At 51.5% G+C, this 13,053-nt stretch overlaps 1 protein-coding gene across 1 annotated transcript; it reads right to left on the bottom strand.

Annotated features, from left to right (window-relative positions):
* Positions 1-836: 836 nt before the first annotated feature.
* LOC144676164 (CD209 antigen-like protein C) lies at positions 837-11,681 on the bottom strand. The gene is made up of 6 exons (XM_078536659.1): positions 11,460-11,681; positions 10,245-10,364; positions 6,411-6,530; positions 3,994-4,136; positions 2,908-3,014; positions 837-1,880 (listed from the first exon to the last, which is right to left on the bottom strand). The coding sequence occupies exons 1-6, from the start codon at positions 11,524-11,526 to the stop codon at positions 1,706-1,708; spliced, it is 732 nt and encodes a 243-aa protein (XP_078392785.1). The 5' UTR covers positions 11,527-11,681; the 3' UTR covers positions 837-1,705.
* Positions 11,682-13,053: the final 1,372 nt, after the last annotated feature.

Raw genomic sequence — 13,053 nt, 5'->3', positions numbered from 1 at the left:
AGTTCAGAAGAATGAGGGGGGGAATCTCATAGAAACCTATAAAATTCTAACAGGACTAGACAGGGTAGATGCAGGAAGGATGTTCCCAATGGTGGGGGAGTCCAGAACCAGGGGTCACAGTCTGATGATATGGGGTCGACCATTTAGGACTGAGATGAGGAGAAATTTCTTCACCCAGAGAGTGGTGAGCCTGTGGAATTCATTACCACAGAAAGTAGTTGAGACCAAAACATTGTATGTTTTCAAGGAGGAGTTAGATATAGTTCATGGGGCGAAAGGGATCAAAGGGTATGGGGAGAAAGCGGGAGCAGGCTATTGAGTTGGATGATCAGCCATGATCATAATGAATGGCGGAGCAGGCTCGAAGGGCCGAATGGCCTACTCCTGCTCCTAGTTTCTATGTTTCTATGAAAGGGATAGCAGCATCATGGATAGATCGGGAGAAACTGTCTCGTTGGGGGGAGGAGCGAGGACGAGAGGGACACAGATTTCAGTTAATCGGTAAAAGAAGCAATTGTGTTTTCCTGCTCATCAGGACACCGAACATGCCTAAGGGATTGGTTACAGCAAAAGTATGTAGGCTGGTGTATGAAGGAATTGAGAAGTTGGGAGCAGTATTACAAAGTTGGAGATCTTGTACACATGTCTGAGTTGGGAGGTTCCTCAGAACGAACTGATCCGGACAGGAGAGAGACAGGCAAACTGTACTTCTGTCTCTCACCAACTGTCCGAACGCAGAAGGTGTTTTGAATTCTTTGTGAAGTGTGTTGTGGTGTGTTTTCCCAAACCCTCAGTGTGTCTGATCCACTTTACTAATCACTCACAGCAAACTCACATTATGATCAACTCGGGTTAGTTTATTTACATTTAAAACCCGGGGCAGGAATGTTCACAATGTCAACCTCCACATTCACACCCACACACACTCGCACACCCGCTCACACACACACACACACACACGTATCCACTCTCATGCGCACTCACACAAACACACACACTCACACAAACATATTCTCACAAACACACATACACGCCTACTCACACACACACACACACAAACACATTCACGCTCACACCCTCACATTCAAACACTCACACACCCACACACATAGACATTTACACACACACACACACACACGTACACAAATGCACAGACACAGTAATGGAGGATAGAAAAAGGAAACTTTTACAATTATGGATAGTAACAGTACAAGAACCAGGGAGATTGAAATGAGTTGACGTGATTTACAGAGTCCGAGAAGAAAAAGTCCAAAGGGTATTTCAGATGTGACCGAGTTTAATCCTGAGTCCAGTGGGAGCTTACTGCACGCAAATTGAAAGCCTTGTTTCTGACATGACAACTATGAAAGCACTGTAAGGAGTTGCTTCATTGGCTGCAAAAGCAGGCTGGTGATCATCTGAATTAGTGAAAGTTGCTAGAGAAATGCAGGACTTCTGTCCTGTTCCATGTCGCCGGACTCCTGCCTGGATTTATAATGGGGTTTTCCAATGTCAAACGTCACGCTGTCATTCCCACCTCCCACCACTGGTGGCGCTGTAGGGGGCTCCTCCTGGGGGAGTAGGGGAACAGGTGAACTTTCACCTTTTGGACGTGGCCTCGGGCAGCCGGAGATTGTGGGGAAGGAGGAGGGGCTGGGGATCTTTGGACAATCCTGACACTCTCGTTCTGTGTCCCAGTCTCTCTTCAGGAACAATATTTCTCAATATCAGCTGCCTCGACGCAGGGCAGTGCCCTTTTCTCACAGATGAAAGGGAAGTGATCGGTACATCTGACATCATTCCAGCCGTTCATTCTGATAATGGCGCAGTTTTCATTTCCTTTTGCATTATTCGGTTCACCCTGCTCCCATCGGGTAAAACTGGGAAATGGGGAAATAAAAAATACCGATAAAAATCCGACACATTCCTGCACAGAATCAGCAAGATTCCTACAGCCCTGTACAAAACCCAAACTAATCCCACTGTCCCGCTCTCTCCCCATAGCCCTGTACAAAACCCAAACTAATCCCACTGTCCCGCTCTCTCCCCATAGCCCTGTACAAATCCCCAAACTAATCCCACTGTCCCGCTCTCTCCCCATAGCCCTGTATCAATCCCAAACTAATCCCACTGTCCTGCTCTCTCCCCATAGCCCTGTATCAATCCCAAACTAATCCCACTGTCCTGCTCTCTCCCCATAGCCCTGTACAAATCCCAAACTAATCCCTGTCCTGCTCTCTCCCCATAGCCCTGTATCAATCCCAAACTAATCCCACTGTCCTGCTCTCTCCCCATAGCCCTGTACAAATCCCAAACTAATCCCACTGTCCCGCTCTCTCCCCATAGCCCTGTATCAATCCCAAACTAATCCCACTGCCCCGCACTCTCCCCATAGCCCTGTATCAATCCCAAACTAATCCCACTGTCCTGCTCTCTCCCCATAGCCCTGTACAAATCCCCAAACTAATCCCACTGTCCCACTCTCTCCCCATAGCCCTGTATCAATCCCAAACTAATCCCACTGTCCTGCTCTCTCCCCATAGCCCTGTACAAATCCCCAAACTAATCCCACTGTCCCACTCTCTCCCCATAGCCCTGTATCAATCCCAAACTAATCCTACTGTCCCACTCTCTCCCCATAGCCCTGTATCAATCCCAAACTAATCCCACTGTCCTGCTCTCTCCCCATAGCCCTGTACAAATCCCCAAACTAATCCCACTGTCCCACTCTCTCCCCATAACCCTGTATCAATCCCCAAACTAATCCCACTGCCCCGCTCTCTCCCCATAGTCCTGTACAAATCCCCAAACTAATCCCACTGTCCCACTCTCTCCCCATCGCCCTGTATCAATCCCAAACTAATCCCCTTGTCCTGCTCTCTCTCTCCATGCGACGCTGGGACCCACCTCACTGGGGTCCCATCCACCCATTTCCAGTTTCCTTCACTCTGTCGATCTGTTAATCCGATCCAGTAATCCCCAGGATTATTCTCGATAGATTTCTTTATGAAATTCTGCAGCAGATACAATGATGGAATGTGTTCAGTTAGTATGACTGCCTTAACTCACACAAACGCGCACACACAACTGATACCCAAAATACACCAAACCCTTCCTCAGGAAATTCTCCCTCATTCCCTCTGATTCAATATCGGGAAGACTGAAGCTGTTTTTTTCCGTCTCTGTTCCAAACTCCATTCCTGAGTTACCGACTCCATCCTGGGAACTCTCTGAGTCTGAACCAGACTGTTCACAACCCTGGGGTTGTGTTTAACCTGGAGATGGGATTCCCACCTCATATCCACATCGTCACCAAGACGGCCTCTTCACAACTCCGTAACATCGCCCAGAACCACCCCGGGCTCAGCTCATCGACTACTGAAACCCTCGTTCATGTAGTGTAGAGGGAGCTTTACTCTGTATCTAACCCCGTGCTGTACCTGCCCTGGGATTGTTTGATGGGGACACTGTAGAGGGAGCTTTACTCTGTATCTAACCCCGTGCTGTACCTGTCCTGGGAGTGTTTGATGTGGACAGTGTAGAGGAGCTTTACTCTGTATCTAACCCCGTGCTGTACCTGTCCTGGGAGTGTTTGATGGGGACAGTGTAGAGGGAGCTTTACTCTGTATCTAACCCCGTGCTGTACCTGCCCTGGGATTGTTTGATGGGGACACTGTAGAGGGAGCTTTACTCTGTATCTAACCCCGTGCTGTACCTGTCCTGGGAGTGTTTGATGTGGACAGTGTAGAGGGAGCTTTACTCTGTATCTAACCCCGTGCTGTACCTGTCCTGGGAGTGTTTGATGGGGACAGTGTAGAGGGAGCTTTACTCTGTATCTAACCCCGTGCTGTACCTGTCCTGGGAGTGTTTGATGGGGACAGTGTAGAGGGAGCTTTACTCTGTATCTAACCCCGTGCTGTATGTTTGATGGGGACGGTGCAGAGGGATATTTTCTCTCTATCTCATTCTGACAGATGCGTCTGTCATTCTCACCTGTTCCTGTTCTGTATTTATGATGATGAAGTGTGAATTTTGGGATTCACATTGTTGTTTTGCCGAGTTCCAGTTTACTCTCTCCGTTGAGAATCTATAGCAATGATGATTATGAACTTTCCAGCCGTTCGGACAGAGAGACTCTGCAAAATTATAAAGACTTAATTCAGAGAAATACATCGGGACATTAGGAACTGGAGGAGGCCATTCAGCGCCTCTCGAGCCTGTTACACAGGAACAGGAGGATCCCATTCGGCCCCTCTCGAGCCTGTTACACAGGAACAGGAGGATCCCATTCAGCCCCTCTCGAGCCTGTTACACAGGAACAGGAGGAGGCCATTCAGCCCCTCTCGGGTATTTTACACCATTCTATTGGATCTGCTCTGTACCTTAACTCCCTCGGTTCCGTGACCCTCCATCCCCAACAACAATCCCTCAATCTCAGTTTTGACGTTCCCCTTTGACCTCCGGCCCCCACAGTTTATTTCAGGGGTTGGGGGGGAGAGTTCCTGATTTCTGCTCCCCTTTGTGTGAAGAGGTGTTTCCTGATGTCCCCCCTGAACATCCTGGCTCGAATTTTAACCTTCTTCCCGCTTGTTCTCGACTCCCCCTCCCCGGCTCCCCCACAACCCACCGGACCAGAGGAAATAGTTTCTCTCCATCGACCCAATCGAATCTCTTTATTGCTTTAAATGCCTCGGGTCCGGTCGCTGTGGTTTTGTTTGTCAGCCTCAGGCTTCGAGTTTGGCTCACCCGCCTGCACCTTATCCAATCTCCTCAATCTGTCGGACAGACCCCCAGACAGGGGGTGGGAGTGGGGAGACAGGGAGTAGGGGTGGGGAGACAGGGGGTAGGGGTGGGGAGACAGGGGGTGGGGGTGGGGAGACAGGGTATGGGGGTGGGGAGACAGGGCTTGGGGGTGGGTAGACAGGGGTTGGGGGTGGGGGAGTGGAGACAGGGGGTTGGGGGGGAGACAGGGGGTGGGGAGACAGTGGGTGGGGGTGAGGAGACAGGGGGTGGGGGGGGAGACAGGGGGTGGGGGTGGGGAGAAAGGGGGTGGGGGTGGGGAGACAAGGGGTGGGGGTGGGGAGACAGGGGGAGGGGGTGGGGAGACAGGGGGTGGGGGTGAGGAGACACGGGGTTGGGGGGGAGACAGGGGGTGGGGGTGGGGAGACAGGGGGTAGGGGTGGGAAGACAGGGGGTGGGGATGGGGAGACAGGGGGTGGGGGGGGAGACAGGGGGTGGGGGTGAGGAGACAGGGGGTGGGGATGAGGAGACAGGGGGTGGGGGGGGAGACAGGGGGTGGGAGTGGAGAGACAGGGGGTGGGGGTGGGGAGACAAGGGGTGGGGGTGGGGAGACAGGGGGGAGGGGGTGGGGAGACAAGGGGTGGGGGTGAGGAGACACGGGGTTGGGGGGGAGACAGGGGGTGGGGGTGGGGAGACAGGGGGTAGGGATGGGAAGACAGGGGGTGGGGATGGGGAGACAGGGGGTGGGGGGGGAGACAGGGGGTGGGGGTGGAGAGACAGGGGGTGGGGGTGGGGTGATGGGGTGGGGGTGGGGAGACAGGGCGTGGGGGTGGGGTGGGGAGGCTGGGGAGGGTGGGGGTGGGGAGACAGGGCGTGGGGTGGGGGTGGGGAGACAGGGGGCAGGGTGGGCAGACAGGGGGCGGGGGTGGGGAGTCAGGGAGACAGGGAGACAGGGGGCGGGGTGACGGGGCGGGGGCGGGAGACAGGGGGCGAGGGCGGAGAGACAGGGGATGGGGGCGGGGAGACAGGGGCGGGTAGACAGGGGGTGGGGGTGAGGGAGGGGAGACAGGGGATGAGGGAGGGGAGACAGGGGGTGAGGGAGGGGAGACAGGGGGTGGGGGTGGGGGTGGGTAGACAGGGGGTTGGAGTGGGTAGACAGGGGGTGGGGGAGAGGAGACAACGTGTGGGGTGGGTAGACAGGGTGGGGGTGGGGGTGGGGAGACAGGGGGTGGGGGTGGGGAGATAGGGGGTGGGGTGGGGGGACAGCGGGTGGGGAGGCAGGTGGGGGGAGACAGGGGGTCGGGGAGACAGGGTGTGGGGCCGGGGAGACGGGGTGTGGGGCCGGGGAGACGGGGTGTGGGGCCGGGGAGACGGGGTGTGGGGGCGGGGAGACGGGGTGTGGGCGCGGGGAGACGGGGTGTGGGGGCGGGGAGACGGGGTGTGGGGGCAGGGAGACGGGGTGTGGGGGCGGGGAGACAGGGCTGGGGGTGGGGGTGGGGTTGGGGAGACAGGGGGTGGGGGCGATCCCAATAGGACAGAGCGGGGGAGAATGGGAGAGTGGGTGAGGGGGTGGGGTTGGGGAGACAGGGGGTGGGGGCGATCCCAATGGGACAGAGTGTGGGATGGTGGGAGAGTGGGGAAGGGGGTGGGGGCCGACAGCACCAACTCACCCGAGTAGTTCCGGAGGATGGCGCAGAAAGATCTTCGGTCCTGGAGCGTCTGTTCAAGGGTCTCGGACATATTCCGGATCTTTCCATTCAGCCCCGTCATGTTCTTGTCCATCTGTAGGACTGAGAGAATCACAGGGTCACAGAACTTACAGGGTCAAAGAACCACAGGGTCTGAAGTGCACAGAAGGAGGCCATTTGGCCCATCGTGTCCGCACCGGCTCTCCGAATGAGCGTTCGGACCCAGTGCCATTGCCCTGCCTTTTCCCCCCTGTACCCCTGCACATTGTATCTGTTCAAATAACCATCCAATGCCCCCTTGAATGCCTCAATTCAACCTGCCTCCCCCACATGACCAGGCAGCACATCCCAGAGCCGAACCGCTCGGCCTGCGAAAACGTTTTCTCTCACATCGCGTTTGATTCCTTCGCAAATCGCTTAAAAATCTGTGTCCTCTGGGCCCAGTGCGAACAGCTTCTCCCCGTCTCCTCTCTCCAGCCCCCTCTTGACTCTGAACGTCTCCATCAAATCCCCTCTCAGCCTCCTTCTCTCCGAGGAGAATAATCCCAACCTCTCCCGTCTCTGCTCGGAACTGAAGCTTCTCATCCCCAGAAAATCCGTCTAAACCTCTTCTGCGCTTTCTCTCCAATGTGTTCAAATCCTTCCGATAATGTGGCTCTGAGCGGAAACACGCTGTGATGGGTGTGGGTTATATCAGAGTGTTACAGTGAGGGGTGTGGGGTATATCAGAGTGTTACAGTGAGGGGTGTGGGATATATCAGAGTGTTACAGTGAGGGGTGTGGGATATATCAGAGTGTTACAGTGAGGGGTGTGGGGTATATCAGAGTGTTACAGTGAGGGGTGTGGGATATATCAGAGTGTTACAGTGAGGGGTGTGGGGTATATCAGAGTGTTACAGTGAGGGGTGTGGGATATATCAGAGTGTTACAGTGAGGGGTGTGGGGTATATCAGAGTGTTACAGTGAGGGGTGTGGGATCTATCAAAGTGTTACAGTGAGGGGTGTGGGATATATCAGAGTGTTACAGTGAGGGGTGTGGGGTATGTCAGAGTGTTACAGTGAGGGGTGTGGGATATATCAGAGTGTTACAGTGAGCGGTGTGGGGTATATCAGAGTGCTACAGTGGGGGGTGTGGGGTATATCAGAGTGCTACAGTGAGGTGTGTGGGTTATATCAGAGTGCTACAGTGAGGGGTGTGGGGTATATCAGAGTGTTACAGTGAGGGGTGTGGGGTATATCAGAGTGTTACAGTGAGGGGTGTGGGATATATCAGAGTGTTACAGTGAGGGGTGTGGGATCTATCAGAGTGTTACAGTGAGGGGTGTGGGATATATCAGAGTGTTACAGTGAGGGGTGTGGGATATATCAGAGTGTTACAGTGAGGGGTGTGGGGTATATCAGAGTGTTACAGTGAGGGGTGTGGGATATATCAGAGTGTTACAGTGAGGGGTGTGGGGTATATCAGAGTGTTACAGTGAGGGGTGTGGGATATATCAGAGTGTTACAGTGAGGGGTGTGGGGTATATCAGAGTGTTACAGTGAGGGGTGTGGGATATATCAGAGTGTTACAGTGAGGGGTGTGGGATATATCAGAGTGTTACAGTGAGGGGTGTGGGGTATATCAGAGTGTTACAGTGAGGGGTGTGGGGTATATCAGAGTGTTACAGTGAGGGGTGTGGGGTATATCAGAGTGTTACAGTGAGGGGTGTGGGATCTATCAGAGTGTTACAGTGAGGGGTGTGGGGTATGTCAGAGTGTTACAGTGAGGGGTGTGGGGTATGTCAGAGTGTTACAGTGTGGGGTGTGGGATATATCAGAGTGTTACAGTGAGGGGTGTGGGGTATATCAGAGTGCTACAGTGAGGGGTGTGGGGTATATCAGAGTGTTACAGTGAGGGGTGTGGGGTATATCAATGTGTTACAGTGAGGGATGTGGGATATATCAGAGTGTTACAGTGAGGGGTGTGGGATATATCAATGTGTTACAGTGAGGGATGTGGGATATATCAGAGTGTTACAGTGGGGGATGTGAGATACATCAGAGTGTTAGAGTGAGAGGTGTGTGATATATTTCAATATTAGGGAGAATCATGTGGGACATATCAGAGTGTTACAGTGAGGGGTGTGGGATATATCAGAGTGTTACAGTGAGGGGTGTGGGATATATCAGAGTGTTACAGTGAGGGGTGTGGGATATATCAGAGTGTTACAGTGAGGCGTGTGGGATATATCAGAGTGTTACAGTGAGGGGTGTGGGATATATCAGTGTGTTACAGTGAGGGGTGTGGGACATATCAGTGTGTTACAGTGAGGGGTGTGGGATATATCCGAGTGTTACAGTGAAGCATGTGCAATATATGAGAGTATAACAGTGTGGATTGTGTGATATCAGTGTGTTAAAGTGAAGAATGTGTAATATTTCATAATGTTTCAGTGATGTGTGTAGGAACTATCAGACTGTTACAGTGAGGGGTGTGTGGTATATCAGGGAGTTACAGTGAGGGGTGTGGGATATATCAGAATGTTACAGTGAGGGGTGTGGGAACTATCAGAGTGTTACAGTGAGGGGTGTGTGATATATCAGAGTGTTACAGTGAGGGGTGTGGGATATATCAGAGTGTTACAGTGTGGGTTGTGGGAAATATCAGAGTGTTACAGTGTGGGTTGTGGGAAATATCAGAGTGTTACAGTGAGGGGAGTGGAATATAGCAGAGTGTTACAGTGAGGGGCGTGGGATATATCAGAGTGTTAAAGTGAGGGGTGTAGGATATATCAGAGTGTTACAGTGAGGGATGTGGGATATATCAATGTGTTGCAGTGAGGGGAGTGGGAACTATCAGAGTGTTACAGTGAGGGGTGTGGGGTATATCAGAGTGTTACAGTGAGGGGTGTGGGATATATCATACTGTTACAGTGAGGGGTGTGGGATATATCAGGGTGTTACAGTGAGGGGTGTGGGATATATCATACTGTTACAGTGAGGGGTGTGGGATATATCAGGGTGTTACAGTGAGGGGTGTGGGATATATCAGAGTGTTACAGTGAGGGGTGTGGGATATATCAGAGTGTTACAGTGAGGGGTCTGGGATATATCAGAGTGTTCCAGTGAGGGGTGTGTGATATTTCAGCGTGTTACAGGGAGGGATGTGGGATATATCAGACTGTTAGAGTGAGGGGTGTGGGGTATGCCTGAGTGTTACAGTGAGGGGTGTGGGATATATCAGTTTGTTTCTGTGAGAGGTGTGGGATTTATCAACATTTTACACTGAGGTGCGTGGTGTAAATCAGTGTTTTACAGTGAGGGGTGTGAGATATATCAGAGTGTTACAGTGAGGGGTGTGGAGTATATTGGAATGTTACAGTGAAGGGTGTGGGATATATCAGAGTGTTACAGTGAGGGCTGCCTAATATATCAGGGTGTTATAGGGAGGTGTGTGGGATATATCAGATTGTTACGGTGAAGGGTGTGGGATATATCAGATTGTTACGGTGAAGGGTGTGGTATATATCAGATTGTTACGGTGAGGGGTGTGGGGAATATCAGTGTTCTAGTGAGTGGTGTGGAATATATCAGTGTTAGTGTGAGAGGGTTTGAATGTATGAATAAACTACGCTACTGATTTAAATCTAGAGAGATGTTGCTGCTTCTCCCTTTAAAGTCTGACCTCACAAACTGAGGGCTTTGGTAAACACACCACAGCCTATTTCCAACATGAAAACACCCCTGCTTACGGACAGAGGGTGAGAAAATAAAGGAGTTCAGTATTGCCTCCGTTCAATCTCTGTAACAGGTTCAGTGTCAGATTCAGTTTCCTACCTTGGACTCTCAGCCCTATCGCAATAACCAAACTGATGATTAGGACAATGAGGCAGGCGATGCCAAGATGTGTTGAAGTTATTGATCTTCTTCCTCCAACTGGTTCCTGCCCAGTTTTACCTGGAATAGAGAAGTAAAGATTGACCCATGTTGAGCAACCCGTGTTACTGCACGGAACAGACAATGGTGACGTATCTACCCCCCTTATCAAGAGAAACAACAACCACGTTACTCGTTTATATCCCTCGTTTCACATCCCAGTGCACGGTACAGGAGCGTTATCAAAGAGAATCGAACACCGAGTCACACAGGGAGATATTAGGGACAGGAAACCAAAAGCTCAGACACAGAGATCGGTACAAGGAGCGTCTTAAAGGAGGAGAGAGAAACAGAGAAATTGAGGCAGAGAGAGAGAGAGAGAGATAGATAGGCGGAGAGGTTCAGCGAGAGCTTTTTGCAGTTTAGGGTCCAGGCAGCTGAAGGCTTCGGGGAATTACCATAGGTACAGAGTAAAGCCCCTCTACAGTCCCTGTCAAACGCTCCCAAGACAGGGACAGCACGGGGTTAGAAAGAGAGTAAAGCTCCATCTACACTGTCCCCATCAAACACTCCCAGGACAGGTACAGCTCAGGTTTAGATACAGAGTAAATATTCCTCTACACCGTCCCCATCAAACACTCTCAGGACAGGTAGAGCACAGGGTTAGATACAGAGTAAAGCTCCCTCTACACTGTCCCCATCAAACACTCAGGACAGGAACAGCATGGGGTTAGATACAGAGTAAAGCCCCCTCTACATCGTCCCCATCAAACACTCCCAGTACAGGTACAGCACGGGGTTAGGTACAGAGTGAAGCTCCCTCTACCCTGTCCCCATCAAACACTCCCAGGACAGGTACAGCACGGGGTTAGATACAGAGTAAAGCACCCTCTACACTGTATTTATCAAACTCACTATCTCACTTTCTGTCTCTCTGCCTCTCTTTCTCTGTTTCTGTTTTTCCCTCTCTCTCAATGCATATTTGTCTCTCTCACTCTCCCTGTCTTTCTTTCTCTCTCTCACTCTTCTCATTCTCTCTCTCGTTCTTGCTCTATTTCTCTCTCTGTTTCTCCATCTCCACCTCTCTGTCTCTCTCCCTATCTCGCTGTCCCTCTCCTTGCATCTCTCTCTCTCTCCCTCTCTCTCTCTCTCCCTCTATTGAACAGTTTAACCTACGTTCACTGGGGGCTGTCGTGTTGTTTTTGATGTTTCTCGTATTCATGTAGTCGCTGTCCTGCTCCATGGTTTGTGTCTGAGGGGTCTCTCTCCTCCGTTCCTGTCCTGTCTGCTTCTCTCTCTCTCAGATGTGTCTCAGTCTTTCCTCAGACTCGATGTTAGGGTGAAAAGTTCCTCAAAACTGTTTCTGCCTCTTGGTTCCATTTCACAATGACACTTCCCCTGAGATGAGAATGAGAGGCTGGTTGTACTGACTCCAGGGGCAGCAGTCCCTCTCTCTCAATCTCCCTTTAGCTCCCTCCCCTTCCTTTACTTTCTCTCTGTCGCTCTCTCTCTACCTCTCTCACCATCTCTCTCTCTGTCTCCCTCTCTCTCAATCTCTCTCTCCATCTCTCTCTCTGTCTCCCTCTCTCTCAATCTCTCTCACCATCTCTCTCTCTGTCTCCCTCTCTCTCAATCTCTCTCACCATCTCTCTCTGTCTCCCTCTCTCTCAATCTCTCTTAATCTCTCTCTGTCTCCCTCTCTCTCAATCTCTCTCACCATCTCTCTCTCTGTTTCCCTCTCTCTCAATTTCTCTCACCATCTGTCTCTCTGTCTGCTTCTCTCTCAATCTCTCTCACCATCTCTCTCTCTGTCCCTCTCTCTCAATCTCTCTCACCATCTCTCTCTCTGTCCCTCTCTCTCAATCTCTCTCACCATCTCTCTCTCTGTCCCACTCTCTCAATCTCTCTCACCATCTCTCTCTCTGTCCCTCTCTCTCAATCGCTCTCACCTTCTCTCTCTCTGTCTCCCTCTCTCTCTCAATCTCTCAACACTTCTCGATCTCCCTTTCTCTCCCTCCCTCTCTCTCCGTCTCTGTCTCTGTTTCTCTTTGACTCTCACTCTACCTCTCTCTCTGTAGCACTCCCTCTGTCTCTCCCGTTCTCTGAATCTCTCTCTCTATTTTCCTCTCTCTCTGTCTATCTCTCTCCCTCCTTCTTTGTCTGTCTCTTTCCCTCTTTCTCTCTCTGCATGTCCCTTTCTCTCCCTGCCTCCCTCTCTTTGGCTCTCTCTCTCCGACAGGCATGCGATTAGACGCCACATCAAAGGTTACTCCGGAAGATAAGAGCACATGGTGTAGGGGGTAACATATTAACATGGATAGAGGATTGGTCAGCTAACAGGGAGCAGCGAGTAGGGGTAAATGGGTTTTTTTTGGGTTGGCAAGATGTGACGAGCGGAGAGCCTCAGGGGTCAGTGCTGGGACATCAACGATTCACCATTTATATGAGTGACTTGGATGAGGGCAGCGAATGTGTGGTCGCTAAATCTGCCGATGACACCAGGATAGGTGGGAAAGTAAGTCTTCAACAGGAGGTAGAGAGTCTGCAAAGGGATATGGACAGGTCAAGCGGGTGGGCAAAAATTTGGCGGATGGAGTGTAACGTGGGAAAACATGAACCTGCCCAGGAGGCAGGAGGAACAGAAACGCAGTATTCTATTTAAACAGAGAGAGATTTCAGAACTCTGCGGTACGGAAAAATCTGGGTGTCCTGGTGCATGGATCAGAAGAAGTTAGTCCGCAGATGCAGCAAGTGATTAGGAAGGCAAATG

Source organism: Cetorhinus maximus, unplaced genomic scaffold (genome assembly GCF_964194155.1).
Source record: "Cetorhinus maximus unplaced genomic scaffold, sCetMax3.hap1.1 HAP1_SCAFFOLD_1395, whole genome shotgun sequence".
Taxonomy (NCBI): domain Eukaryota; kingdom Metazoa; phylum Chordata; class Chondrichthyes; order Lamniformes; family Cetorhinidae; genus Cetorhinus; species Cetorhinus maximus.
Note: the sequence above shows the minus strand (reverse complement) of the source record. Positions and strands in the feature narration are given on the sequence as shown.

Bases quoted from the DNA above. Each gene is read 5' to 3' on its own strand.
- LOC144676164 (XM_078536659.1), bottom strand. From the start codon at position 11,526: ATGGAGCAGGACAGCGACTACATGAATACGAGAAACATCAAAAACAAC. The intron at 4,137-6,410 runs GTGAGTTGGTGC...ATAATTTTGCAG, and splicing joins CATCCTCCGGAACTACTCGG to AGTCTCTCTGTCCGAACGGC. The intron at 1,881-2,907 runs GTGGGTCCCAGC...CCCATTTCCCAG, and splicing joins GTGGATGGGACCCCAGTGAG to TTTTACCCGATGGGAGCAGG.